Below are 26,442 nucleotides of genomic sequence, written 5' to 3'. Positions count from 1 at the left end.
TCCAAGTGGGCGATCAGTCCTCTTAAGTCCTTTTCCTCTCCATCAAAGAATAGAAAATATTCTCTATTCCTAGGGCACAAAAAAGTTGAGACGTAAACAGTGCCGTGAACAGTACAGTCGACCTCAAGGCTTTGATACCATGTTCCAACTTTAATAAAGAAAAGAAAAGGTGAAGGAAATGATAGGAGAAAGAAAGAGAAGAAGATAGGAAGAGAAAGAGAAGAAAAGGAGAAGAAAGAGGAAGACTAGCTAGGAGAAATCTAATCTCCTCTCCTTACTGTCAACCCAGGTTGTATTAGCATTCTACTAAAGCTGAAATGACTACAATACCCTTAGGCAAGTTACAACATACATAAGAGAGAAAATTAACATGAAAAAGACAATAATGCCCTTTGTTAACTAATTCTAACAATTCTAACAGCTTAGAACTATGGAGAACTTACATCTAGGAATTTCCTTTCTAGTAGCATCTGCTAGTTGCTCATCAATCATCATAAAGGGTAAATATCTCTTTAGAAGCCATTTTTCATGGATGAAATGCTTGTCCCTTTTGATATGTTTAGTGTTTTCATGTTGTACAGATTTATGAGAAATACAGGCGACAACCTTATTTATTAGAATATAGGTTCATCAGTGTCCACACCATATCTTGACCAAGGTTCAAAGTTTTGATATGACACACCACATATCGAGCATATCGAATTGTATCATCAAGTCTCGAAACACCTGTTTTAAGGCTTTTGGGAATTTTCATTTTTAAATGTTTAATAATACAATTATAATCTCCATGAAAATATGAAACAAAAAAAAAGATGGCATTCTACTCACCCGCAACACCCGATACACATGTTCATGCGTATTGAGTGTATTGATACTTTGAACCTTGATCTTGACATCATACATACATATGTACTCTAAATTTTAGCTTAGTCTGTCAATCAAAACTACATGTGGGAAGAAAATGTATAAAAGAAATATGGCAGCAAGAATGTTATCAGTATGATAATTAATAGGATCTCCAGTCATACCCTAAGGAACTGAAAATAATAGAAATAAAAATAAAGAGCAGGAGAGCAGGTGAATAAGGTTAGAGTTTCAACTTTCAAATAGAATTTGTATACAGCTTGACTAGAACTGGAAATATAATCATATAGGAAGAGCAGGGAGCTTCAAAATCACATTGCTTTGACAATTAGAGAAAACACTACAAATACAAATCCAACGAATCTAATGTAACACCTCCAACTGCCTCAAAATATATATCCAAACGTTTTGCCTTCTATGTTTAGATTTTAGAGATCCTAGTTTCCTATCTTCGTGCTTTTAGTCCATCTAAAAAGGTTTACGTTTATTGAAGAGTTAACTTTGATCCTGTGTTTAGCTTACATGTTAAGCCCTAATTATAGCTTATGGGATAAAGCATGCCAAGAGGGTCAAACAGTTGGCATTCAAACCTTTGTCTTTAACTAGATTTCTAAGATCCAAGGAAGTTTTGGTCAGTTAAAATTTTTATTATTTGTGTTTAACCCAGTAACTCCCCAATTCCCACAATTATTTGTGTTTAACCCAGTAAGATTGCCCAAAATCATCCTTAACCTATGAGCGCTTAAATCTTTTGATTTAAGCCTTTAGAATAAAAATGCTCTAAATTTAGCAAAAACAAATGTAGCCCAAGAATCCATTGACATACACTGAAATTAATAGTTCTGCGCTCAAATTTAAATTAGAAAGTTGCAAATCTCCAGTTGAGTCATGTCTACCCACTACAAAGTTCTTGCTCCTCTCTTGTTCATGTTGCGGTTCTATTACAAAAGTTTCCATCTATTTTTGTTTTTTCTTTTTTTTTTTTTTTTTCTTTTCCAGTGACCAGGAAGGCTGCTCAAACTGCATTAAATTGCTTTGTTATTGTCGGAATGAAAAGAAAACTGATAATGAGAGAAATCAATGACGTTAGTGTTCATACAGTCAAAACCTAAGAACTCGATCATGGGAAAATAAATATTCCACGTCTGAAGTCAAACAAAAGGCATATAACTGAAGATATCAATGTTTCAGAAAGCATTTAATTGGAGGTACAATGTCAAGCAACTTCGCAAGCTCCCAGAAACAAGAGGATGCTTCTTGATTTCCAGCAATGAATATAATCCGAAGACGGAAATGGAGATATTTCTACCATCCTGCTGGAAGAAAAAGAAAAAATAACTAGATATAACAGTATTTAAGTTTAACAGAAAAAAAACGAAAATGGAGAAAATTAGTGCTTTCAATTGGCATTTGACAACAGATCTATATATATATATATAGATTACTTTAGTTATTAGTTTAATTAACTCATTTAGTTTAATTAGCTTAACTTATTTAATTGCTCTATTTACTTAGATTACTTTAGTTATTAGTTTACTTAATTAATTAGTTAATTAAATTAATTGCATGGTTTTAAAATAATTGTTTGGCCTAGGTGGTTGAACCAAGAACTAGTCAACTGCTCAATTCCTTTTTATACTTCTCTTGGAATTTTCTCCCTAAAACCTTGACTTGGTCAACAAATAATTGATTCTAGATGGTTGAACTGCTAAATTGTTCAACCTGATGAATGGTTGTTAGGTTATTTTATTTTTTATTTTTTAAAATGTCATGGGCTGATTTATTCAGATCGAATGGCCAAATGGTTTTGCTTTCAGGTCAGTTTTTAGAACACTATTTGATTGGCTTATTTTACTTATTTAGATTGATTAACTTTATTTATTTAATTTATTCAATTAATTCAGTTTATTTAAATAATTTATTTATTTTACTTTATTCAATTGCTTAATTTATATAATTGGCTTAATTTATTTAATTATCTTAATTAGTGTAATTTATTTATTTTACTTAATTAACTTTATTAAAGTAATATTTTCAAACTTTAGTCTTTAGTATCTAAAATGGCCTTAACTTGAGCATTATGATTTATTATTTTATTTATCGTCAAACATATATGTCAACATTATCTCTAAATTCCTTTATTTATTATTATTTTTTTTACGTTAAAGTGACAATTTCATTATAATTTGAGAGTGAAAGTGGTCCTTTCATTTTTTTAAGGTCACGTCTTTTTTTCCAAAGTTCAAAGGTTATCGGAAGAAAAAAAAATCCCAAATACAATTTAATTGCATCAGCATTGGATTAGGCTTTATATGGTTCGATGTAAATGCATTGTATTTGTAGCATTGTAGCCTAGGGCATACATCATTTTTACTTGCGCAATAGATATAAGATTTGACTGAAGAGGCCAAGATTAAGGGGTGTTTGGTATAGTTTTCATTAATTGATAAATGGTTCTATGTCACCGACTCACCGTCAAATCATCATTTATCCATTATGTCCATTGGTATGAATAAATATCGATAAAAGTTGATTTATATGCCATGTGATGTTTCATTTTAAGGCTTTTCTTAATAAGTAATTATTTATTCACTATTTTGCTAATGTGGCGATTAATGGGATTTGGTAGTAGGGGTGATCATAGGCCGGGCCGGGTTTTACACTTATGATAAGGGTTATAGTTTAGTCTCGACCCCATATGAGATTTTGGGCCTGAAATATAAATCCTAGATCAAGTTTATATGGGCCTGAGCTAGGCCGGACCTAATTTTAGGCCGATATCACTCATATATAAAACATTATATATCTATATATTAAATGACATATGTATATAAACTTATTTTATATATTATAAATCCCGTCAAACGTATACTAATATTAAAATCATTAGAATTTGTCCATCCATAATGGAAGAATGAATGAAGGAAGCCCCCGTGATCTTTTCGATCGAAAAGGACGATCCTGCCCGAAGGTGCAACGAAACTTCCCCAACTGAAGCCAATCGTGTGTGATATGGCAACTGACAAAGCGCAAGTTTAAGACCGTATTCTTACTTCGTCGATGTGAGGTGTGCCTCATCCTTTTGTTTTGGACTTTGGAGTGTGCAGTGGAACCTGCTGGCAGTTGAGTTTTCTTTCAGTTACTCCTTCCCGGGAAGAAACTATTTATTACCATTACTCGCAAAAAGGATTTCTCCGGCTTGCAGTTTCAAAACCCTAGAAACAATGGCGACTGAATCGAAGCTCGAGCTTCGTGAGCTCGGAAAAACAGGCATGAAGCTCAGTTGCGTTGGCTTTGGTGCCTCACCTCTCGGCAATGTTTTCGGTCCCGTCTCCGGGGAGGACGCCATTGCTACTGTCCGTGAAGCGTTTCGTCTCGGCATCAATTTCTTCGACACTTCCCCGTATATTTCACCAATCCTACTAACATTTCCAATTTCTGCCATGGCCTTTCTCCTGAATTCTTCCCCTTCTGTTGTTGACGTTTCCTTTTTGGGTTATATCTTGTAGATACTACGGAGGGACGTTGTCGGAGAAGGTCCTAGGGAAGGCTCTTCAGGCTCTTGGAGTTCCTAGAAGTGACTACATTGTGTCCACGAAGTGTGGACGCTATGTGGAGGGGTTCGATTTTAGTGCAGAAAGAGTGACAAGAAGTATAGACGAGAGCTTGGAGAGGTTGAAGCTGGATTACGTGGACATACTGCAGTGCCATGATATCGAATTTGGGTCTCTCGATCAGGTGCTGATTGCTGAATTGTGAAATTCCTTTTCTTTATTATAATTAGGCTTTATTCGTTCCCGATTTTGTACGGACACGCTCAAATTGATTAGGCTGTCCTAGCAGATAGTAAACGAGACGATCCCTGCACTTCAGAAGCTGAAGGAAGCTGGAAAAATCCGATTCATTGGTATAACCGGACTTCCATTGGGGATTTTTACCTATGTGCTCGATAGAGTACCACCTGGTACTGTCGATGTGATCCTGTCATATTGCCACCACAGCATTAATGATTCCACTCTAGAGGATCTGCTCCCTTACTTGAAAAGCAAGGGTGTTGGTGTCATCAGTGCTTCTCCGCTTGCAATGGGACTTCTCACAGAGAATGGTCCTCCAGAGTGGCACCCAGCTTCGCCAGAACTTAAGGTCGTTTTTCTTTTTCCTTCTTTCTTTAAATTTCTCCTTTTTCCTCTATTCATCTTATAGACTTTATCTTCTTTCATTTGGGCTGCTTTTGTTTCTCTCTAAAATGGTAAAGTTTTTCTTGATTGAAATGTTTCAATTATTATTTCTGCTCCCCCCTTCCAATTTTTTTGATGTACACAGCAAGTAAAAAAAATTTCATTGTAAGAGACAAAAGTATTGCTGAAATATTTCAGCCTGAAAAATTCCCATCTGTTTTATATTGAAACAAACACAGCCTTAATGTAATTCATTATTTTGTAACAAGTTGGTCAGGCTGGAAATCCACATCATTATCATAAAAGAGCTTGTCCTCCATAACCTGAGCTCAAATTAGCAAAGCAGGGTGCTCTGTCAAGGATATCGATCCCTTTGAATAGCTGATACTTGAACTCATAATCCTTGCAAGAGTAGGTAAATAGTGAACTAATAGTTCTTTAGGTGTGGAGGATTGCTTTTCAGCTCAATGGACCTGTCAAGGAGACTCCCCAAATGGCTTTGTCCAGTAAGTGTTTGCTCCAGTGTTTTATTGCTGAACTTTATGGTTCTGACATGCAATAGAAGTTGTTGGTTTTTTAGGTGCTCGAACGTGAGAAAATAAGAACTTTTATTGTTGATGGATTTTATAAAAAGGCAATAAAAAGGTTCATTAATTAGGAAGGGGGGTGGGGGGGAAAGGAACAAAGAAGAAAAAAGATCTGAAGTGGAAAGGCTAATCTCAGACATTGAGGGGGATTTAGACTTCAGTGGTAGAGGGGATAGGAGGAAGGGCCTAAAATGAGGAGATTATGGCCTTTTCATGGGTGTTTTTGCTATTTTGTCTCGATGAAAATTATTAGCTGGAATGTAAGAGGATTAGGGAGTGCAAGAAAGAGAAGGGTGATCAAAGACCTACTCCGAAGGGAAAAACCCGATATTGTGTTATTACAAGAATCCAAAATGATGGAATTAGATGGGAGATGGGTGAGGAGTTTTTGGAGGTCTAGAGGTTTAGGTTGGAGCTCGTCTCCTTCTTGGGGAGCCTCGGGGGGGATCGTAACACTGTGGAGGGAGGATGTGGTGGAAGTAGTGGAAGAATTGATAGGCAGATTCTCAGTTTCCATTAAGTGTAAGAATGTAGAGAATGGGTGTGTATGGGTCTTAACCAATGTTTATGGCCCTAATTCCTATAGAGGAATGAGATGTGGGAGGAACTATATGAAATCAAGGGGCTATGGGATGGCCCTTGGTGCTTGGGCGGGGATTTTAATATCATTAGATTCTCTGATGAAACTAGTAATCCTCAACAGGTAATTACAACAAGCATGAGGAAATTTAATGGTTTTATTGAAGAATGTGAACTGAAGGAAATACCTTTGCTTCAAGCCAATTACACTTGGTCCAACCTTCAGGAAACCCCTTTGTGTTCGAAGTTGGACAGGTTCTTATTTAACCTTGCCTGGGAGAATAGTTTGGAAAACTTGGTTGCTAGAGCGCGTTACCTAGGGTCACCTCCGATCACTGTCCTATCCAGATAGGTACTGAGTTTTTTCCTATAGGACCCAAACCTTTTAGATTCGAAAATATGTGGCTTACCCATCCGGATTTTGTGAAAAAAGTGAAGGAATGGTGGGGTGAGGAGGAGAGGGGGGTAAGATGGAAGGGGATCAAGTTTCATAAGAAATTAAAAAGGTTGAGAGCCAAAATAAAAGAGTGGAATAGAGATCATTTTGGTAGAATTGAGGAGCAAAAGTTGTGCCTAATCTCTCGAATAGAAAACTTGGATGTAAAGGAATCTCAAAATGGGTTGACCGAGGAGGACAGAGTGTTAAGGAGACAATTGAAATAGGATTTGGAAGAGGTGTTACTGAGGGAAGAAATCAGTTGGAGACAAAAATCTAGACACAAGTGGATTAAGGAAGGCGATGGGAACACTAGATTTTTCCATGATTTGGAAAATGGGAGACAAAGAAAGAATCTTGTGACCAAGCTAGAGTTAGGAGAGGAGGTGATTACCAACCAGGTTGACATAGCCAGAAAATTTGTGGACCACTTCAAATCGATTTATAGAAGACCTTTGAGTGAGAGAACAGTTGTGGAAGGGGTGGAATGGCCAAAAATTGATGACGGAGTGGCAAGGTGGCTGGAAAGGGATTTCGAGGAAGAAGAGATTAAGAAAGTTGTCTTTCTAATGGATAAATCCAAGGCTCCAGGTCCAGATGGCTTTACAATGGGTTTTTATCAAGACTGTTGGGAGGTGTTGAAAGAGGATTTAATTGAAGTCTTTAAGGAATTTGCAGACAATCACACTATAAGCCCTGGAATTAATGCCACCTTTTTGGCCTTGATACCTAAGAAGAATGATACAAACCACCCAAAATATTATAGGCCTAATAGTCTGGTGACAAGCATCTATAAAATTCTGGCTAAAGTGCTCTCGTTGAGGATCAAAACAGTCCTCCCTTCTATCATTAGTGAAACCCAGGGGGCCTTCATTCAAGGGCGACAAATAACAGATCAGATCTTAATTGCGAATGAGTGTGTGGAGGAAATGAAAAGGTCTAGTAAGAGAGGTTTCATTTGTAAATTGGATCTTGAAAAGGTCTATGATTTGGTGGACTGAAAGTTTCTATTAGAGGTTATGCAAAACTGTGGGTTTGGGGACAAGTGGTGTAGTTGGATTTTTGGGTGTATCAGTACTTGTCACTACTCTATTATGGTAAATGGTATGGTGAAGGACTTTTTTCCAGCTTGCAGGGGTGTCAGGCAAGGGGATCCACTCTCACCCTTCCTTTTTACCTTAGTAGCTGATGTGATGAGTAGGATCATTACTAAGGCTGACAGTGAAGATGCCATTAGGGGTTGGAGAATAGGGAGACACCAAGTCTCCGTCACCCACCTTTAGTTTGCAGATGACCTAATGATCTTTTGTGAAGGAGGTTTTAGCGAAAAGGTAGCAAACCTAAAGGAGCTAATCAAAGGATTTGAAAGTATTTCTAATTTGAGAATAAATTTGGAAAAGAGCTGCATAGCGGGTATAAATTTGGAGGTAGGGGAGGTTGAGGCTATTGCGGAGTGTCTTGAGTGTTCCACCTCTGCTTGGCCTATGTCTTATTTAGGGCTTCCTTTAGGGGCAAATCCCAGGGAGAGTAGATTTTGGACCCCAGTGATAAAAGTTTGAGAAGAGATTAGCCTCATGGAAGAGGAATTATATCTCTTTAGGAGGGAGAATTACCCTAATAAGAGCTACCTTGGCTAATTTACCTACCTATTTTTTGTCTGTTTTTAGGATACCAGTTAGGGAAGCTAGGAAACTGGAGAAGTTGATGAGAGATTTCTTATGGGAGCCAGGACAATAAAAAAAGGATCACTTGGTTAATTGGGAAATTGTGTGCAGAAGTAAAGATGAGGGGGGTTTGGGACTTGGGAGGGTAACTAGAAAAAATGAAGCTCTGATAGGGAAATGGTTGTAGCGATGGCCATTGGAAAGAGAGAGATTGTGGCATGAGGTGGTGGGAAGCATTCATGGGAGGCCAGAAAATGGATGGGATGCTGGTGTATCAAGGCAAGCTAACCTAGCAGCACCTTGGAAGGCCATTCACAACACCCTTCCTCAATTTTATCAAGTATGAAGTTTGTTCTGGCAACTTTGTCCATTTTCGGGAGGATATTTGGGTAGGAGACACACCTTTAAAGGATCTGTTCCCTTCGCTATTTTCTGTTTCTTTGTACAAAAAAGAGGTGGTCTCAAAATTTGTCTCACCTTTGGGAACACCCTTAGATCCTACTTGGGATTTTGGGTTTCGTAGAGGACTTAGGGATGATGAAATTGAATATCTTTCTGTTTTGCTTGGTTGTCTTAATCAGGTTTGTTTGGATCCCTCCAAGCCAGATAAGAGGGTTTGGACTCCTAGACCCAATGGAACCTTCACTTGTGTTTCTTTCTTCAAGTCCATCTCTCAACTTTCTACTCACCAACCCTTTCCATCAAAAGAAATTTGGTGCAGGCCAGTTCCCCAAAAAATTATGGTGTTTTGTTGGGAAGTATTCCATGGGAAAGTAAACACCCTAGATAACCTACAAAAGAGAAGACCTTTCCTCTGTATTTCTCCTAATTGGTGTATCCTCTGTAGAGCTCACAGTGAGGATTGTTACCACCTATTAATATCTTGTCTCTTTTCTGTAGACCTTTGGGCTTGGCTACTTTCGTTGTTTGGGAGTAGTTGGAGTCTACCAGCAGAAGTTCACATGCTCTTCAACCATTCTACCTTTTATTGGCCTACAACAATAGGGAGAATTATGTGGAGATGTGCTCGTGCTGCCTTGATTTGGACTCTTTGGGAAGAAAGGAATATTAGAATTTTTCAAGAAAAGGAAAGGAGCAGTCAAGAATTGAAAGACTGTGTGTTAAATAGGGCAATACCTTGGCTGAAGACCTTGGAAATCTTTCATCAATTCTCCTTTAATGACCTTTGGAGAAATTGGTCAGTAGTAGCGAGGTGTTCATCTCTAAAGGACAAATCAATTACAAGCTGGTCTCCTCCATCCGAAGGCTCACTAAAGTTGAACTTTGATGGAAGTAGCATGGGTAATCCAGCATTATCCGGATTGGGGGGTGCTTTGAGAAATGAGAAGGGAGAGATTTTGTTGCTCTACTCAGGTCCCTTGGAATTGGGGACTCCATCAGGGCAGAACTTTTAGCTGCTGTACAAGGGGTGCAATTTGCAAACCAGCTGGGGGTACAACACCTAACAATCGAGGGGGATTCCAAAGTGGTGGTGGGTTGGTTGAAAAATCCTGAAGAGGTTATGTGGCATTACAAGAATGAAATGAAGAAATTTAGTTGGTTGACAAGGAATATGGTGGTCACTGTATAGTGGGTGGGGAGATCAGCAAATACTTTGTCAGATGTGTTAGCTAAGCAAGGGGTAAATAGGGAAGAATTGTTTTGGGCTCAGTTGTGATTCTTGCTTTTCTTTCCTAGTTTACTTGTATGATTCAAGGAGGGGCTGCAGCTCGCGCCTCTCCCTGGGATGTTGTATGAACTCACTCTAAATCTGCTTCTGAATTAATAAATTTATTATCATTCATAAAAAAAAGAAAGGTTCATTACCCAATGTTGGTCCCAGCTATCTGGGGCCTTGGGAGGTGTGGACTGGATATAGTCATATAGACCTAACTTTTGACTTTTTCCCCTTTTGTGTACAATGTGGCTACTCTCACAATTGAACCTGTTTTCTCATGCTTGTCAGCCAGGGTTTTTTAGCATCAAGCTCAGATACAATGGGGAATGATTATTGCACAAAAAAGGAACGCCTGATAATTCCTGTACAATGCATTCTTAATCATCCCTGTGACCCAGGCCAATGGATGGAATTACTTAACATGCATTAGGGTCTGTGTAAAAATATGATCAGGGGTTTTCATAATTTGGGTGCTTGATGATCTAAGCATTTCTGGTCAAGATTCTTAGTGCCTCTTCATCTATAAGGTTCCATTTCTTAAATCATATTTGGTTCTGGTGAGAGAGAATTAGAAGCACATTAAGATGTAGCTATTAAATAATTTTGAATATGATATTCAGATGAGAATGAGGATCACTAAAGGTGGGTAAATCCATATAGCGGAAGAGATTTTATCATTCCAAGAAGGATTTTAAAGTTAAAATACTGATGGAAAAGTGCATTATGGGTTTAGCCATTTAGTGTATTTGAAATTTTGAATATATTATTCTTAGATACCTAGAAAGTTCTCATTTTTGCTGATAGATGCCGGCATATAGTGGTCCATTGGCCATGTATTGCATACAAAAGACGAGTTCAGAGGCTTTTTTGTAGATCATATAATTCCTAGGTGGACTCTGTTGCTACAAAGATAATCTGATTAGACAGTACTATTCTAAAAGAAAAAAAGATTACAGTACTTGTCAGATCTCTCTCTCTCTCTCTCCCTCCTGAAGGAGTGTTGAAGTTAAATTTTGTCAGGTGCTTTGTAGAGAACCCAGGATCCATGGTTCAAAGTATCAATACTCTTAATATGCAAAACTTACTTTCAAGAGTTTTGGTGAGCTCAAATTATTATTTTTTTAATGTTTTGTTATGATATTTTGACAAGCCACCTGTCGCATCCAATATTAATATATATTTTTTTGATGAATGAATAAGATTTTATTAAAGAGAGATTGTGATGATAAGTCAATACAGGCTGCCCATGGAGAAGCGCGAGCTGGTACCTCTCCTAAACAACAAAACAGTATTACATCAAACTAAAAAGCAAAAATTATAGAGCTGCCCAAAATAATTGTTCCCTTGAGGCCCCTCGCTTAGCTAACCCATCCGCTATGGCATTAGCTGTTTTGCCCACCCATTGTGAAGTAACAGTCATGTTCCTTGAAAACCAATTAACTTTCCTCAAAAAGTCCCTGTAGCATCAAATAACTGAACCTGGATTTGTCAGCCATCCCACAACAACTTTGGAATCTCCTTCAATTAGCAGATTCAGTAGAAGTTCAGGACTGTTATCAGTCTTGAACCCTAATGGATTTTAGGATCGAAAATAAGAAGAAAGGTAAGAGGAAAGAAGAGGAAGAGGGAGAAGAAGCAGTAGAACACAAGAGTTGAAAGGAGGAGCAGAAGCTTAATGTTCTGCCGCCGCCACTTTAATTAATATTTATAGGTTATGCTCATTACATGGAAAGGACAGATCTGCCCTTAGTCTTTACATAACAAATAGAGCAAAAAAAAGACTGAAATAAATAACAACTGAAACAACTAAATGACCAATAGCTAACCCTAGGCAGACTAGAACATCTTCTACCCTACGAACACAGTGGGACCGTAGCTATGGGGCCCACATCAGTGTTCTCTACACTCCCCCTCAAGTTGGGAATAAATGTTTATCATTCCCAACTTGGATAGATCTGCCTCTAGCTTCTTCCGTGGTACAACTTTGGTGAGGATAGCTGTCAGCTGCATGTTGGAGGTGATGTATGGGAGACACACTTCTTGTGATGAGACCCTCTCTCGTACAAAGTGTCGATCAACTTCAATATGTTTAGTCCTATCATGCTGCACTGGGTTGTGTGCTATACTAATAGCCGCTTGATTATCACAATACAGCATCAGGGGCTTCTCATACTCAATACCCAACTCCTCAAGTAGTGATCTCAGCCAAAGAATTTCAGCCACTCCATTAGCCATTGACCTGTACTCAGCTTCAGCACTGGATCGGGAGACAACACTCTGTTTCTTACTCCTCCAAGAGACCAGGTTACCTCCCACAAGAGCACAATATCCAGAGGTAGATCTTCTGTCATCAACACTCCCAGCCCAATCGGCATCCGTATAGACTTCCACTTTCATGTGGTCATTGTTCTTGAACAGTATACCTCTACCCGGGCATCTCTTCAAGTATGCTAGTATTCTTTTTGTTGCTAGAAGGTGCGTGGTTCTAGGAGAATGCATGTATTGACTGACAACACTAACAGCATAACTGATATCTGGCTGGGTGAGGCATAGATATAGGAGCTTTCCCACTAACCGCTGGAACATAACTTTGTCTTCAAGAAGCTCCCCACTCTCTGCACTAATCCTGTGGTTCTGTTCAATGGGTGTATTTGCAGGTTTGACACCCAGCTTTCTAGTTTCAGCCAAGAGATCTAAAACATATTTCCTCTGAGAGACAAAGATCCCTTGTTTAGATCTAGCAACCTCAATACCCAAAAAATACCGTAGTGTACCCAGATCTTTCACCTCAAACTCTTGATGAAGGAGCTGTTTGAGGGACTCAATCTCATGGTTGTCATTTCCTGTCACCACAATATCATCAACATATACTGCAAGTAGTGTCAGTGACGACTCCACCCTCTTGATGAACAATGTATGATCTGACTGGGCCTGTACATAACCGAACTTCCCAAGGGCTAGTTTGAATCTGTCGAACCAAGCTCTAGGTGATTGCTTCAAACCATACAATGCCTTATTGAGCCGGCAAACCTTCTTACCTGCCTCTGTATCATAGAATCCAGAAGGCAACTGCATGTAAACCTCTTCCTGCAAGTCTCCATTCAGGAAGGCATTCTTAACATCCATTTGGTACAAAGGCCAAGTGTAGCTTGCTGCAAGAGATAATAGAACCCGAATGGTGGTCATCTTGGCTACCGGGGCAAATGTCTCCAAGTAATCTATACCATAAGTCTGAGTAAACCCTTTTGCAACTAGCCGAGCTTTGTACCTCTCAATGGAACCATCCGCATTGTGCTTCACAGTAAATACCCACCTGCATCCAACTGGTTTCTTTCCTTTGGGCAAGTCAACTAGCTCCCAGGTATTATTTTTCAACAGGGCATCCATTTCAACTTGCATTGCACCTCTCCACTCCGGGACTAATAGGGCTTCTTGCACTGTTCTCGGAATAGGGACATCAGCAACGGAGGTGAGATAGGACCTGTAGGAGGGAGATAGGCGATCATAGGACAAAAACTGGGAGATGCAGTGGGCTGTAGATGTGGTGCAATGCCGTTTTCCTTTACGGAGGGCAATGGGAAGGTCAAGGTCATCTGTAGAGGGTGAGGTAGCAACAATGGAAGGAGTCTCTGTGGGCCCTGGGACTGTAATATCTGGACTTGGAGCCGCAGAAGAGGTTGGAGCTGGCCGGGATCAACCTGCCTGCATCGCCTGTGATAGACTCTCAACTCCCGATCCCTCTGACCACCCTCGCTACTGCAGCCCTCATCACCAACTGGAATAGGTAAGGGAACAGTCCCAAAAGTATTAACCATGTCTTCACTACACTCCCCCTGAAGAAAAGGACCCAAATCTCCACGCTCACTACTCTCCCCCCGAGGAGAGACCCGAGAATAGTAGGGTGTCTCCTCAAAGAAAGTGACATCCATGGATACAAACTTCTTCCCTGAGACAGGATCATAACAACAATAACCCTTTTGAGTTTGTGCATAACCAAGAAAGATGCATTTGGAGGCCTTGGGTTCAAACTTGGAGTGATGGGGACCGAGAAGCTGAACAAAACAGGTACAACCAAATGTCTTGAGGGGAATAGTGAACAACTCCTCATTGGGGTATAGAAGGGAAAAAGGAGGTTTCATATCAAGAACCCGGGAAGGAATCCGATTAATAAGATATACCGCCGTAAGGATAGCATCACCCCAGAAGCGAATAGGGACATTGGAGGTAAACATAATACTTCTAGCCACCTCCAAGATGTGCCTATTCTTCCTTTCTGCAACCCCATTCTGCTGAGGTGTATGAGGGCAACTGCTCTAGTGGATAACTCCATGATTAAGGAGGTACGATGCCAATGGCTTAGCAAAGTATTCCTTTGCATTATCAGATCTAAGCACTATCATTTGGTGGAAGTTTTGGGTCAGGGCAGGCACCTCATCTCGTGAACGCATAAGATAAACCCAAGAAAACCGGGTGTGGTCATCAACAAATAACAAAAAATACCTGTACTCACCCATAGAAGGAATGTCATATGGCCCCCAAACATCAGTATGCACAATATCAAAAGAACTATTACTCCTTTTATTACTCAATGAATAAGAGTTTCTACAATGTTTAGCAAACTCACAACTTTCACACTTCAATTGAGATGACTCAATAAACTCAAACAAAGTAGGAAACAGACTCTTCAAGGACCGAAAAGATAAATGACCCAATCGGTTATGCTTTGGCATAACCGGACTCACAACCTAAGAAACAAATAACTTCTTATCCACTGACTCTTTCCGACGAGAACTCTCCCCGAGCAGATAGATCCCATTCGTCTCACGGCCAGTCCCAATCACCTTCTTCGTTTCCAGGTCCTGAAAAACACATCGGTCAGGAAAGAAAGTTACTGAGCAGTTCAAATGTTTGGTAATACTACTAACGGAAATGAGGTTAGTATTCAGTTTAGGAACATGCAAGACAGAGGACAAGGATATAGTATCCGATAGTTTGATGTCATCCTTGCCAGAAATAGGGACAAGAGAGCCATCAGCTATAGATACTTTATCCCTACCAGAAGATAAGTAATAAGTAGTAAACAAAGAGGGCAAGCTAGTCATATGGTCGGATGCACCTGAATCTATTACCCAACAAGGTTCAGTAGTACCTGGAGCGGAGGCATGGTAGGCTGAGGCTCGAGTACCTGAGTGTGCAAAGGCCGATGTGGCCGGGGCTGACGATGACTGTGGTAACTGAGCTGAACTGCCAACTTCCTTCTCCAATTGTATTAGAGCAGCCCGAACTGCAGCTAAGGTCTCTAATGGTGTGCCTCTTGTGCCAGATGAGGATGCTGAATCAGTAGTCATAGCCACATGAGCATTACCCTTTTTATTTTTCAACTTTGCCGGGACCAAATGTGGATGCAACTTCCAACATGTTTCTTTTGTGTGTTTAGGTTTCTTGCAATGCTCACACACCACATCCCTTTTATCTTCCTTCTTTCTGTCCCTCTCTGAATCACCCTCTGTTTTGGGTTTGACAACTACCAAGGCAGGTGTAAGCGGCTGAGGTTGCATCATGACTTTCCTCCTGGTCTCTTCACTGTGCACTAAGGAGTATGCCTGAGAGAGGGTCACACTATCTCTGGTCAAAATTTGCTGCCTCACAATATCATATTCTGAATTCAGTCCTGCCAGGAACTCAAACACCTTGTTTGTCTCGATGTGCTTTCTATGTATCTGAGCATCTTTGGGACTCTCCCACTCAAGAGTCTCTAAGTGATCAATCTCATGCCACAGGGACTTCAAGGTAGAGAAGTAGACCGACACCGGTTTCTCTCCTTGTTTAAGGGAATTCACCTCACATTTCAATTCATATGCTCTGGCAACATTAAGGGGTTGGGAGTAAGTCTCTTTCATCACATTCCATATCTCCTTGGCTGTCTTTGCCCATAAGTAATTTCGGCTGATATGGGGCTGCATAGAATTACAGAGCCATGTCATAACCAAGTAGTTTTCTTGGACCCACTTGGTATACATAGGGTCTCCCTTGGAAGGTTCTGCCACATCTCCCAAGAGATACCCTACTTTGCCCCTTCCCCCAATAGCCATCATGGCTGATTGGGCCCATTCCAAATAGTTTGATCCATCAAACTTTACGGTTGTAATCTGGAAACTTGTCTCAGAACCACCACCATAACTGCTGTTCCCAAAACTGCCTTCTGCCGAATTCTTAAACTCCATTTCGGTCAAGAACCAGAAGTCTCAAAATTAGGGTTACTACAGTCAAAACCAGCACTAGGACTACCAGCCACAATCACAAAATCAGTATAGAATCAATCTGTACTCACAGTAGATGTGCATGAAACATGTATAAAACTGATCTGAAATCAATAGCCACACACAACAGCAACAGTCCGAACTGTTTTCACCCCTTTAGAAGTGTTTGAAACCCCAAAAGAAAACCGAAAAACAGTTTGAAGAACAATCTGATATGCTGAAGCCAATTTGAGGTTTTAATCAGTCCTAAAAGCCGTACACTCTAGACAGTACCGTACGGATAAGGTTTGTATTAGGGTTAATATGAAACCCTAAAACTGATCAATGTTGAGGAGAACTATTAGGGTTTGCCGCAGGGATAAGATCACAAGGTTCAGTCCAATACTAGGGTTTGCCGCAGGGATAAGACAAAACCCTAGAGAATAGAGAGATAAAACCCTAGAGTGGTTCGGCCACCCTTGCTGGATAGGTCCAACCTATCTTCTTTGATATTACTTCTCTCAGAAAATAAAAGACTTACAATAGGATGCAGTTCGCTGCCTACCAAGGTTACCCGAACCCTAGTCTTCTCTGATTCTTCCTGATCACCAACTCGCTGCAACTGTGGCACTTCTTCAAACAGCTGCTAATCCTCTGGCGATCTCCAAGAACCAGTCAACGAACTCTGTTTTCTCAGCTTCCAGCCTTAGATGGTTCTCATGTGGTCGGCTGGACTAGACTCACATGAGAAACCCTAGCTCTGATATCAAGTAGAAGTTCAGGACTGTTATCAGTCTTGAACCCTAATGGATTTCAGGATCGAAAGTAAGAAGGTAAGAGGAAAGAAGAGGAAGAGGGAGGAGAAGCAGTAGAACACAAGAGTTGAAAGGAGGAGCAGAAGCTTAATGTTCTGCCACCGCCACTTTAATTAATATTTATAGGTTATGCTCATTACATGGAAAGGACAGATCTGCCCTTAGTCTTTACATAACAAATAGAGCAAAAAAAGACTGAAATAAATAATAACTGAAACAACTAAATGACCAATAGCTAACCCTAGGCAGACTAGAACATCTTCTACCCTACGAACACAGTGGGACCGTAGATGTGGGGCCCACATCAGTGTTCTCTACAGATTCTAAACTCCTAGCTGGTCTTCAATCTGAATACCTTGTACAACCGCTAAAAGCTCAACTCTATTAGAATCTCCTATACCCGCAGGGCCTAAGAACAAGACTAAAATGTTGCTGTCTTTATCTCTCAGCACCCCTCCTATCCTTGAAGGACCTGGGTTGCCTTGGCTGCTACCATAAAATTCAACTTTACCCAACCTTTAGAAGGAGGCACCCACACTGTTGGTATCCTGTTCTTCCTGGTATCACTGTTAGCCCTAGCCAGTTCCTCCAGATATCATCAAAAGAGAAGGTGTGAAAGGAGTCCAAAGATCTCAACCAATGGATTGCCCTAGCCAAAATACATTCCTTCACAGGCTGAATATTTCTCTCCTCTTGGAATAGCCCTGTATTTCTTTCTTCTCAAATTGTCCACAAAGCAGCAGCTCTGATGCATCTCCACATTGTTCTACCTTTTTTTGTGGGCCACACAAAGAAGGAAGGGTCAAAAAGCTGACCTACAACTGTGGTCAGATTCCACCTGCACCCAAACAAGGCAAAGATCCGACCCCAAATAGCAACAGAAAAAGAACAGGGTAAAAGTAAGTGGGAGTAGTCCTCACCGCTAGCCTTGCAAAGTACACACCAGTTTGGAGACAAGCACATGGAAGGCCTTTTCTTCTGCAAGCAGTCCAAGGTATTGATCTTTCTATATAACACCTCCTAGCAGAAAATAATAATTTGAGGTGGAATAGGTCTAGGCCAGATCTCCTTAGCCGGAAAACCCAACTGTTGCGGGGAGGAGTAAAGGGACTTAAAAAAGGAGGCACACGCGAAGTAACCTTTTGGATGAGGGGACCATAATCTCACATCAGATCTGAGGGGGTCTAGAAAAACACTTCCAAGTAGTGACAGAAGGTTTGAAACATAGGAGAGTTCATGATCCCTCAAGCCCCTACGAAACCCAAAGTCCCAATTAAAGAGGATGGTGAAATAGGTGTTGGAAGAAATGAGAGATAGTTTTTTCCTTGTAGAGAGAAAGGGAATAGAGAGATGGAAAAATATCTTTAAGAGCAAAACTACCCACTCAAATGTCTTTTCAAAACAAAACAGAATTACTAGAGCTGATATCATACCTGACAAAATTGAGGAATTGAGGGAGGACACTCTGAATTGCTTTCCACGGAGTTGCCAATGTAGCTCGACATGATACACCAACATCCCATCCATTTCCCAATCTGCCATGTATACTAGCTATCACCTCATGCCACAGCCTCTCCCTTTCTATAGGCCACCTCCACAACCATTTCCCTAAAAGAGCTTTATTCTTTAGAACTAAATTCCCTAAACCCATCCCACCCTCCTTTTTCCTCCTACAAACTATTCCCTAATTTATTAGATGATCCTTTTTTGCTCCCCTGGCTCCCAAAGAAAGTTTCTCATTAGTCTCTCCAACTTCTTAGCCTCCCTAATAGGAATCCTAAAAATAGAGAAGTAATAAATTGGCAAGTTTGCTAGGGAGGCTCTTAGTAAGGTTACTCTACCCCCTAATGAGATATAGTTCTTTTTCCAAAAAGCTAATCTTTTCTCAAACTTTTCCAGAACTGGTGTCCAAAAATTGCTCTCCTTGGGGTTGGCTCCTAGAGGGAGACCTAAATATTGTAAGGGCCACGGAAAAATGGGACAACCTAGAGACAACCACAAACTCAATAGCCCTTTCATCCATATTCACACCCACTACACAACTCTTGTCCATGTTTATTTTTAGATTGGAGACTCTTTCAAAGTGCTTTATCAGAGATTTGGGGTTCCTCACTTTTCTCCTATCACCCCCTTCACAAAAGATTATTATGTCATTAGCAAACTGTAGGTGGGTCACCTTGATATTGTTCCTTCCTATCCTCCAACCTCTCACTACTTCTTTCCTATCTGCCATAGAGATCAATCTGCTGAACACATCTGCAACTAGGGTGAAGAGAAAAGGGGTGTATCAACCACCCCAAGATATGATACGATGCACCTGATACAGAGTGTATTGTATCGATATACTTTGAACCTTGCCAAGAACATCAAGAATAGGAGGCACTTATAGGGATGCTTTAGAGATATTGTGTTGGCATCAAAGGAATAAGATTCTTTGTAGTCTCATGGGTATTGCTTAGGGGTGCTCATGGTTTGGTTAATCGAACTGTGGTCCTATTTTTCAAACCGAATTGGTAGTATTGGGTTTCGGAAAACCGGTAACTAAAACCGAACTGGAGCTGATCAGTTCAGTTCATTGGTTTTTTGGTTTTTTTTTTATTTTTATAATATATGTTATAAATAAATATATAAATATATAATAAAAATTGAAATACATATAAAATACTATATTATAAATAATAAATAATATATTTTATATTATAAATATATATATATATTTATATAATGCATATACATTCATTTATAATATATTAGATAATATAAAATATATATGAAAAATATATAATATATACACACACATATATATAGCGGTCAGTTTTTCATGATCACCCCTAGTACTTCTCATGGAGATTGAAGGTGACAGGTTGGCACATTCAAGTGTGGGTGTGATGGCCCTTGGATATTCCAAGACTATGTTAGGAAGGAGAGAGCTCTGGCTTCTAGAGTGAACGATAATGTGAACTTTCTAGCAAAGAGGATGGCCAGAAAAGGTCTGCAGAGAACCGAACATCTTACTTTATTGAGAAGCTTGTGCTTTGAATCTGGTTTCCTTGGTAATCCAGATGAGTGCACTATTGTTTTTGCTTTCTATTTACATTAATAAAGCTCTTTGATCTTGTTATCAATAAGGAAAAAAGCATTAAATATGTGGTTGTTGTTCATAGAAGGAAATTTTCACTTGTATGTAATGAGATTTTTCTTTTTGTCTTGTGAGTTGTGAGTGAATGATGATACATTTTGGGCTTAATAGTCCATGCTATATACTGGTGACCACTATCCAGGGGTATGTGACTTGAATGATTCTAGTTTTACTTCTGTACAGAAACTGGATTGTAATACATGTAGAAATTGATTCGCTGGTGTGGTTGGAGTACCCATGGCTTCAAGTTGGAGTACCTCAATAATAATCAAGTGTGATTCTGGTTGTGCATGTGTTCTGTTTTTGGGCAACCCACTTCAAACACTAAGCTGTTGTACAGATGACAACTGAATAGCCTGGGCAATTTATTTGGATCTTTTCTTCCTTTCATTTGTTTCTGTTGCTATTGGCTGGGGTAAGGTGGATTTGGTATGTAACACCTCAACCTCATTAATTGAGTCTGGTTTGGGTTGAACTTTCACACAGAATCAACGAACCTGACCTGACCAATCAATTCACTCTATAGAACTAAATGGGATCTTTCTCTGGTATGGGGGGGGGGGGGCTGAAATGAGTCGTCCAGATTAAATGTAGTTAAATCTGAATTTTATCTGAGGTTCATTGGATCTGAAAGATCTCAAACCCAAATTTGAATCAGATAGGATTTTGGCTGGACTTTACTTGGATTTAGAGATATATTACCTTTTCAAATAAAATGAAATATGTCATTTGAAGGTCTGGGGCATTCTTATAGATTGTGGGATGGATGAAGTGATATGGATTCAGGTTGGATCTAGTTGCATCAGAATTTTATCCAAGGTTCATTAGTTCTGAAGATCTTAGATATGGTATTAATCAGATTGGAAATGGGGCAAACTTGGATCAGATTCAGATATATTGCATCCTTAAGCAAAATTGAATTGAAGTCATTTGAGGGTCTTGGACCTACAACCTTTTTATATACAATAGTCTATTTAGTTCATCTACTAAGCATATGTTGATATCTCAACATACAAAATGCAATGGATATCTTTTGAGTTATACATCATTAAAGTAAAAAATATGTTTCTATTTACAAATAGGTGTAGACAGGAAAAGTGATTAAAAAAAAGATGTATACAGGAACAGAGTGCTCAGAAATTGATAGACAGGAGAAATTCTTGCTAACTAAATTTGTGATGGGCTGAAATGGAGAAAAAGCAATGGAATTTGTAGATTATAGAGGAAAGTGAGTTGTAGTTGCTAGAAATTGGTATGCAGTACTGGATCTGGAACTAGTCTTGGTACCAATAATCCCACCCTAAAATGTTTGCTACACAACTTAGTGAGGTATTGTACATCATTTAACAATTGGTACCATGTAGTGTGTTGGCAATGCAGACATGTTTTTTATTCAAAGTTCAAAGAGTGGTCAATTGAGATTTCTAATTAGGTTTTACTTGTTCATGTCTAAGACAAGGGTTCTATAATTGGATTTCTGAAATTTCTCAAAGCTTAATTCATTACTTTCAAGGTGATCATTTTTACTAGGATTTATTATTTAAAAATATGGCAAAAGCTATAAAACTAAAGAATTTTGTTTTGTTTAGAATTCTTATTTAGTTTCTACAACTAAAGATTTCCATTGTATGAGAATGTGTTTTGAGAATGTTTAGAGAAAGTCCTTAATACCACTTTGTACTAGTTCCCAAAATTGATAAGGATGGGGCTGGTCCAAAGGCTCAAAGTACGTTTCTATTCTTCCATAAGTAAGTGAATGGTTAAGAATTGATTTAAGATGATTATGGTATGTTTAGATAAGACATTGGTGGGTTTAGAATGGAGAAAAACTGTAGTTTTGGAGGTGCAACCTTTAGTTATGGGAGAAAACTGGTTACAAGTGCAACCTTTAGCAACACAAGGTCAATATGAATTAACTCTATAAGCTATAATGTACAACATGGAGAAGCACATGGTGCCTGTGGTCAAAGAACATGAGTAGAAAAGTGAGAAGAGAAAAAGGAAGGTGGGGCATTGGGAATATCATAACTAGGGGTGCTCACGGTTTGGTTAACCGAACCGTGGGGTGATTTTCTGGACCGAACCGATATGTTCGGTTTTTACATTTAATCGAACAAAAACAGAACTAATGCAACCGGTTAACTGCGGCTTGGTTTTTTGGTTTTTTATGCCCTTAAAATTAAAAAAAAAAGGAAAAACACAGCCGAAGAGAACTAGGATCGCCACTTCGCCGGTGTTGCCGAGATGCAGTAGAGCCTCTAACCCGCAGCCGAGCCTCTAGTGTCGTTGAAGTAGGAGGGATCGCCAGTGTCAGAGGCTGTCGGTGAATCGGTCGGAGGGCGGAGCATCGAAGGCCAGAACCCAGAACTGGGAGAGTGGGTGTCTGAAAGAGTGAGTTCGAGAGGTGAGAGAGAGAGAGAGAGCTCAGAGAGAGAATCCGAGAGGCGAGAGAGAGCTCAGAGAGAGACTGAGAGGAGAGAGAGAAAGAGCTCAAAGAGAGAGTCCGAGAGGTGAGAGAGAGAGCTCAAAGAGATACTGAGAGGCGAGAGAGAGAGAGCTCAGAGAGAGACTGAGAGAGAGGGAGTATAAGGGAGTGAGAGTTCGAGAGAGAGAGAGGGAAAGAAAGGGATGCGTGGCGGGTGTTAGACGATTCAGACTGTCTGTCGTCAGACAAGCTATTCGCCAGTCTGGCGAACCTGAAAATCTCAGACTCTTAGTTCGACAGTCTGAACATTAGATTTAAAAAAAATAAAAAATATATATCGGTCGGTTCAGTTAACTGCTTGTGTTTTTAAATGGTTAATCGAAACCGAACCGAAACTATCGGTTGAAAACATCGAACCGAAACCAAACCGACCGGTTTGGTTAACCGATTTTTTGGTTTGGTTTCAGTCGGTTCGGTTTTTCGGTTTTTTTTGCTCACCCCTAATCATAACTCACAAGGAACAACATGACATAACTTCAAAGTGGCTGTTCTCAGATCACTTTTACAACAAATAGCAAGTTTACTTTTACTAAAATTAGTGAATTTCTGGCATATTGTGACCTAGCACTGCAACCACCTGGCACTCCTAATAAACTTCTTTTATGGACTATTATCTATTGGCCCTAATGCTATGGGCCCCATGATGAAAACTTTTGATTTCAGATGAACTTCTGTAAATTGCAATAGTCCTTTGTCCTTTTCCCCCCTTTTGACCTGCATCTTCAATCAAGAACATGTTTAGAAAATAACTAAGTAAGACAAGGATTCTGGAGTGGATGATTGGCAAGATTAGAAAGTAAATAATTAGAAATGAGTGCATCCGAGATAGCGTAGGAGTAGCCTCAGTAGGTAACAAGATTAGGTAAAGTCAATTGAGATGGTCTGGCCATGTTCACAGATGACTAATGACTGCACCATTAATCAAGAGTGACTCGGTGTAAGCTGAAGGTTCTAAAAGAGCCAGGGGGAAGACCAAAGAAAGGTGGATTCTTGTAGCCAACTTCAAGACTGATAATTGTACAACTCATATGCTATCTGAAACAACTGATCTATAATAAGTTAATAACTGTCAGATATGACTTGAAAGGAAGAAATTTATTGGGTCCACATCATGGTCTGGACTCTGGACTGTTGGTAAGACTGTTTTACTTCCAGTGGTTAGGACAGTTGGTGGCTTTAGTTGGTATGACGTTCATAGAAATTAATTTTGGTTGCTCTTAACTGGCATGATCAATTCACTCACCAAGGGAACATCATTTAATTATTTAATATCCAGACTTTGTTCTCTGACAGATGAAGAATTCATTAATTATCAAGAAAAAACAACATATAGGAAGGGGAAAGAAAAAAGAGGAACCGCAAGAACAGATAGATATTCTGCACTTGCTGCTATAAAAGATAAAATGTTCCATATATTTAACCATACTCTGATGTATAATGAATAGAAGAACTTTTTATTATGAACGTCACATGGCATAAACATTGGCATGATGGCATTACAGAAAGTTGAATACATGTATATTTTGCTCAAGAGTATGGTGTCTGATATAGAACATGAAACTACTTAAATTATGAATTGAAAGAGATCCAGAAATGCTAATAATTTCTTTGACTGATAAAATTGTTATCTTAACATTTGATGTTTTCTGAAATATTCTTCAATTATTCAATCACTTTTTGTGTCCTCTAAGCAGCTGATAATTTTTGGGATTGATCTCTTCTTGATTCTGATGTGTTTTAACCCCAACCTGTCTGTTCTATTTTAATCACAGTCTGCATGCCGGGCTGCAGCAGCTCATTGTAAGGGAAAGGGAAAAAACATTTCAAAGATTGCTATGCAATACAGCTTGATAAATAAAGAAATTTCATCTGTTCTTGTTGGCATGAACTCTGTTAGTCAGGTTAGTGTTCTTCATATGCTGTAACTATCTAGTTTTCATGAATGGATAGCTAAATTTTTGCTCTTACTAAAATTCATATTTGTTTGTATTCTGGTAGATTTCATTATCATCTCTCAACCAATATTGTTTGATTAATGCAACCAAGGTGCTTTGAATTAGAAATTGCAGAAAAGATGCTCTACAAACTTGTTCGTTTCTTTTTGTTGAACCATGAAACCTGAAAACACATCCTGGAAGTGCTTGTTTCACTTTCACCAGGAGAAATTTTTCATTCACTACAAAATGTAGTTTTCAAGAAAGACAGGTGGTTTTTGTTGTTGAACCATCTACATTTTTGGTCCCAGAACAACAAACATCCCCATTCAAATGAGAAATAAAAAGGAAAAAAGGAAAACTTCTTTCTATTTGCAAAGCCATGAAAAATAGAAGACTGAACATGTATCGAATAAAAAGCTCCTGTTCTCTCTCCTTTTACAAATTTATTTCTCAAATCAATACTGCTTTAAATATCTTTATAATAATATGTTTAATATGTTGGATGATACCCTGTTCACTTGCAAGTGTGCAAGCGAGACATTGTGATTGGTTATTAAATGGGTCTCACCCCAGCATGGAGGGGGTATTTGTCCAATTATAATTGTAATTGTTGCACTCGTACACTTGCCCAAATCACTTTGCCACTCAATCTTCTGTTTGTCATGTTCCACATGACAATGAAGTTACAGTAAATGACATCTATGCCGTATAGCATATTCAACAGATAGATAAGAACTATCAGATATTGAATGCCCTGTAATTGCAGCACTTTAAGCTAGGAAGGTCTATGCTCCATCATAAATAGGAATAGCAAGGAATAGTTTTTTTTTTCCCTTGAACCATGAAAATACCAGTAAACAATTAGCCTTCCCATAATCAGGTCAAGGAAAACGTTGCTGCTGCAATGGAACTTGCTACTGCTGGAAAGGATGAGGAAACCCTTGGAGAGATTGAAGCTATTCTACAACCTGTGAAGAATCAGACATGGCCAAGTGGTATTCAGAAAAGCTAGTACATGTTGAAGCAACACTGTTGGAGGGCATCTCTGCTTTCAAGTTTCAACTACGTAACCTCCAAAGACTATCTATTTGAACGTGATTAGTCATATGTCTGCCAAGTAGAATTCATCTTAAGTGAAGTTGTGGATTCTTTTCTTATGGAGCTAAATCAAATAAATTTGAGCCATTCTACGAAGGTGGCGCACCGTCTTTTCTCAAGTAGTAGAATTGCATTACAATTTATACTTTATAATCTAAGCAAAATTTACTGTGTCAGGAGCCAGTTTGTTAAGTGTGCAGGGTAGTCCAAAAGCACCAGTATCCATAGCCTAACTGCTTTTGCTGGGGCATCCCTTCAAGACCGACGTCGTACATGGACATGGGCAACCCATCAAAAGAAAGGATGACGCACAAGCGCAGCAAAATGCCCCAAAACGAGGCATGGCAATAAGGGCCTCAATTAGGGGTATCAATAGAGTCGGGAAAGTTTCTTCCAACAAATTTTTTGATGAATATTCCTTTGTGGCCAGCCTCCCTTGTGCAGGTTACCTCCCAGGTGCTGAATAAGTAATCCCCTAATGAGATTCAAAGTTCTGAAAAGACGTCAACTTAGGGGCTTAATTCTGTCAATTACCAATTCTGCTCCAGCGTAAAGTTGGACCCATACGGTGTTCTATTTGACCTCTTATTTTCTTTTTATTTAACATTGTTTTTTGGGGTTGCTTAGATCTATATTTCCTTTCTAAACATTTCTTGTGATCTTCCTTTTCTGGTTGTGATTGGATTTGGATTTTCCTTTTATAGACTAGAATTCCACCCACCCCCCAAATTCCCAGTGAATTG

At 39.3% G+C, this 26,442-nt stretch overlaps 1 protein-coding gene across 1 annotated transcript; it reads left to right on the top strand.

Moving 5' to 3' along the window:
• The first annotated feature begins 3,732 nt into the window (after nt 1-3,732).
• LOC104607573 (NAD(P)-linked oxidoreductase superfamily protein) lies at nt 3,733-25,875 on the top strand. The gene is made up of 5 exons (XM_010273240.3): nt 3,733-4,267; nt 4,374-4,602; nt 4,708-5,007; nt 24,437-24,565; nt 25,482-25,875. The coding sequence occupies exons 1-5, from the start codon at nt 4,089-4,091 to the stop codon at nt 25,611-25,613; spliced, it is 969 nt and encodes a 322-aa protein (XP_010271542.1). The 5' UTR covers nt 3,733-4,088; the 3' UTR covers nt 25,614-25,875.
• Nucleotides 25,876-26,442: the final 567 nt, after the last annotated feature.

Source organism: Nelumbo nucifera, chromosome 5, assembly GCF_055504915.1.
Source record: "Nelumbo nucifera cultivar China Antique chromosome 5, China Antique-T2T, whole genome shotgun sequence".
NCBI lineage: Eukaryota > Viridiplantae > Streptophyta > Magnoliopsida > Proteales > Nelumbonaceae > Nelumbo > Nelumbo nucifera.
This window is presented reverse-complemented; position numbering and strand designations above follow the sequence as displayed.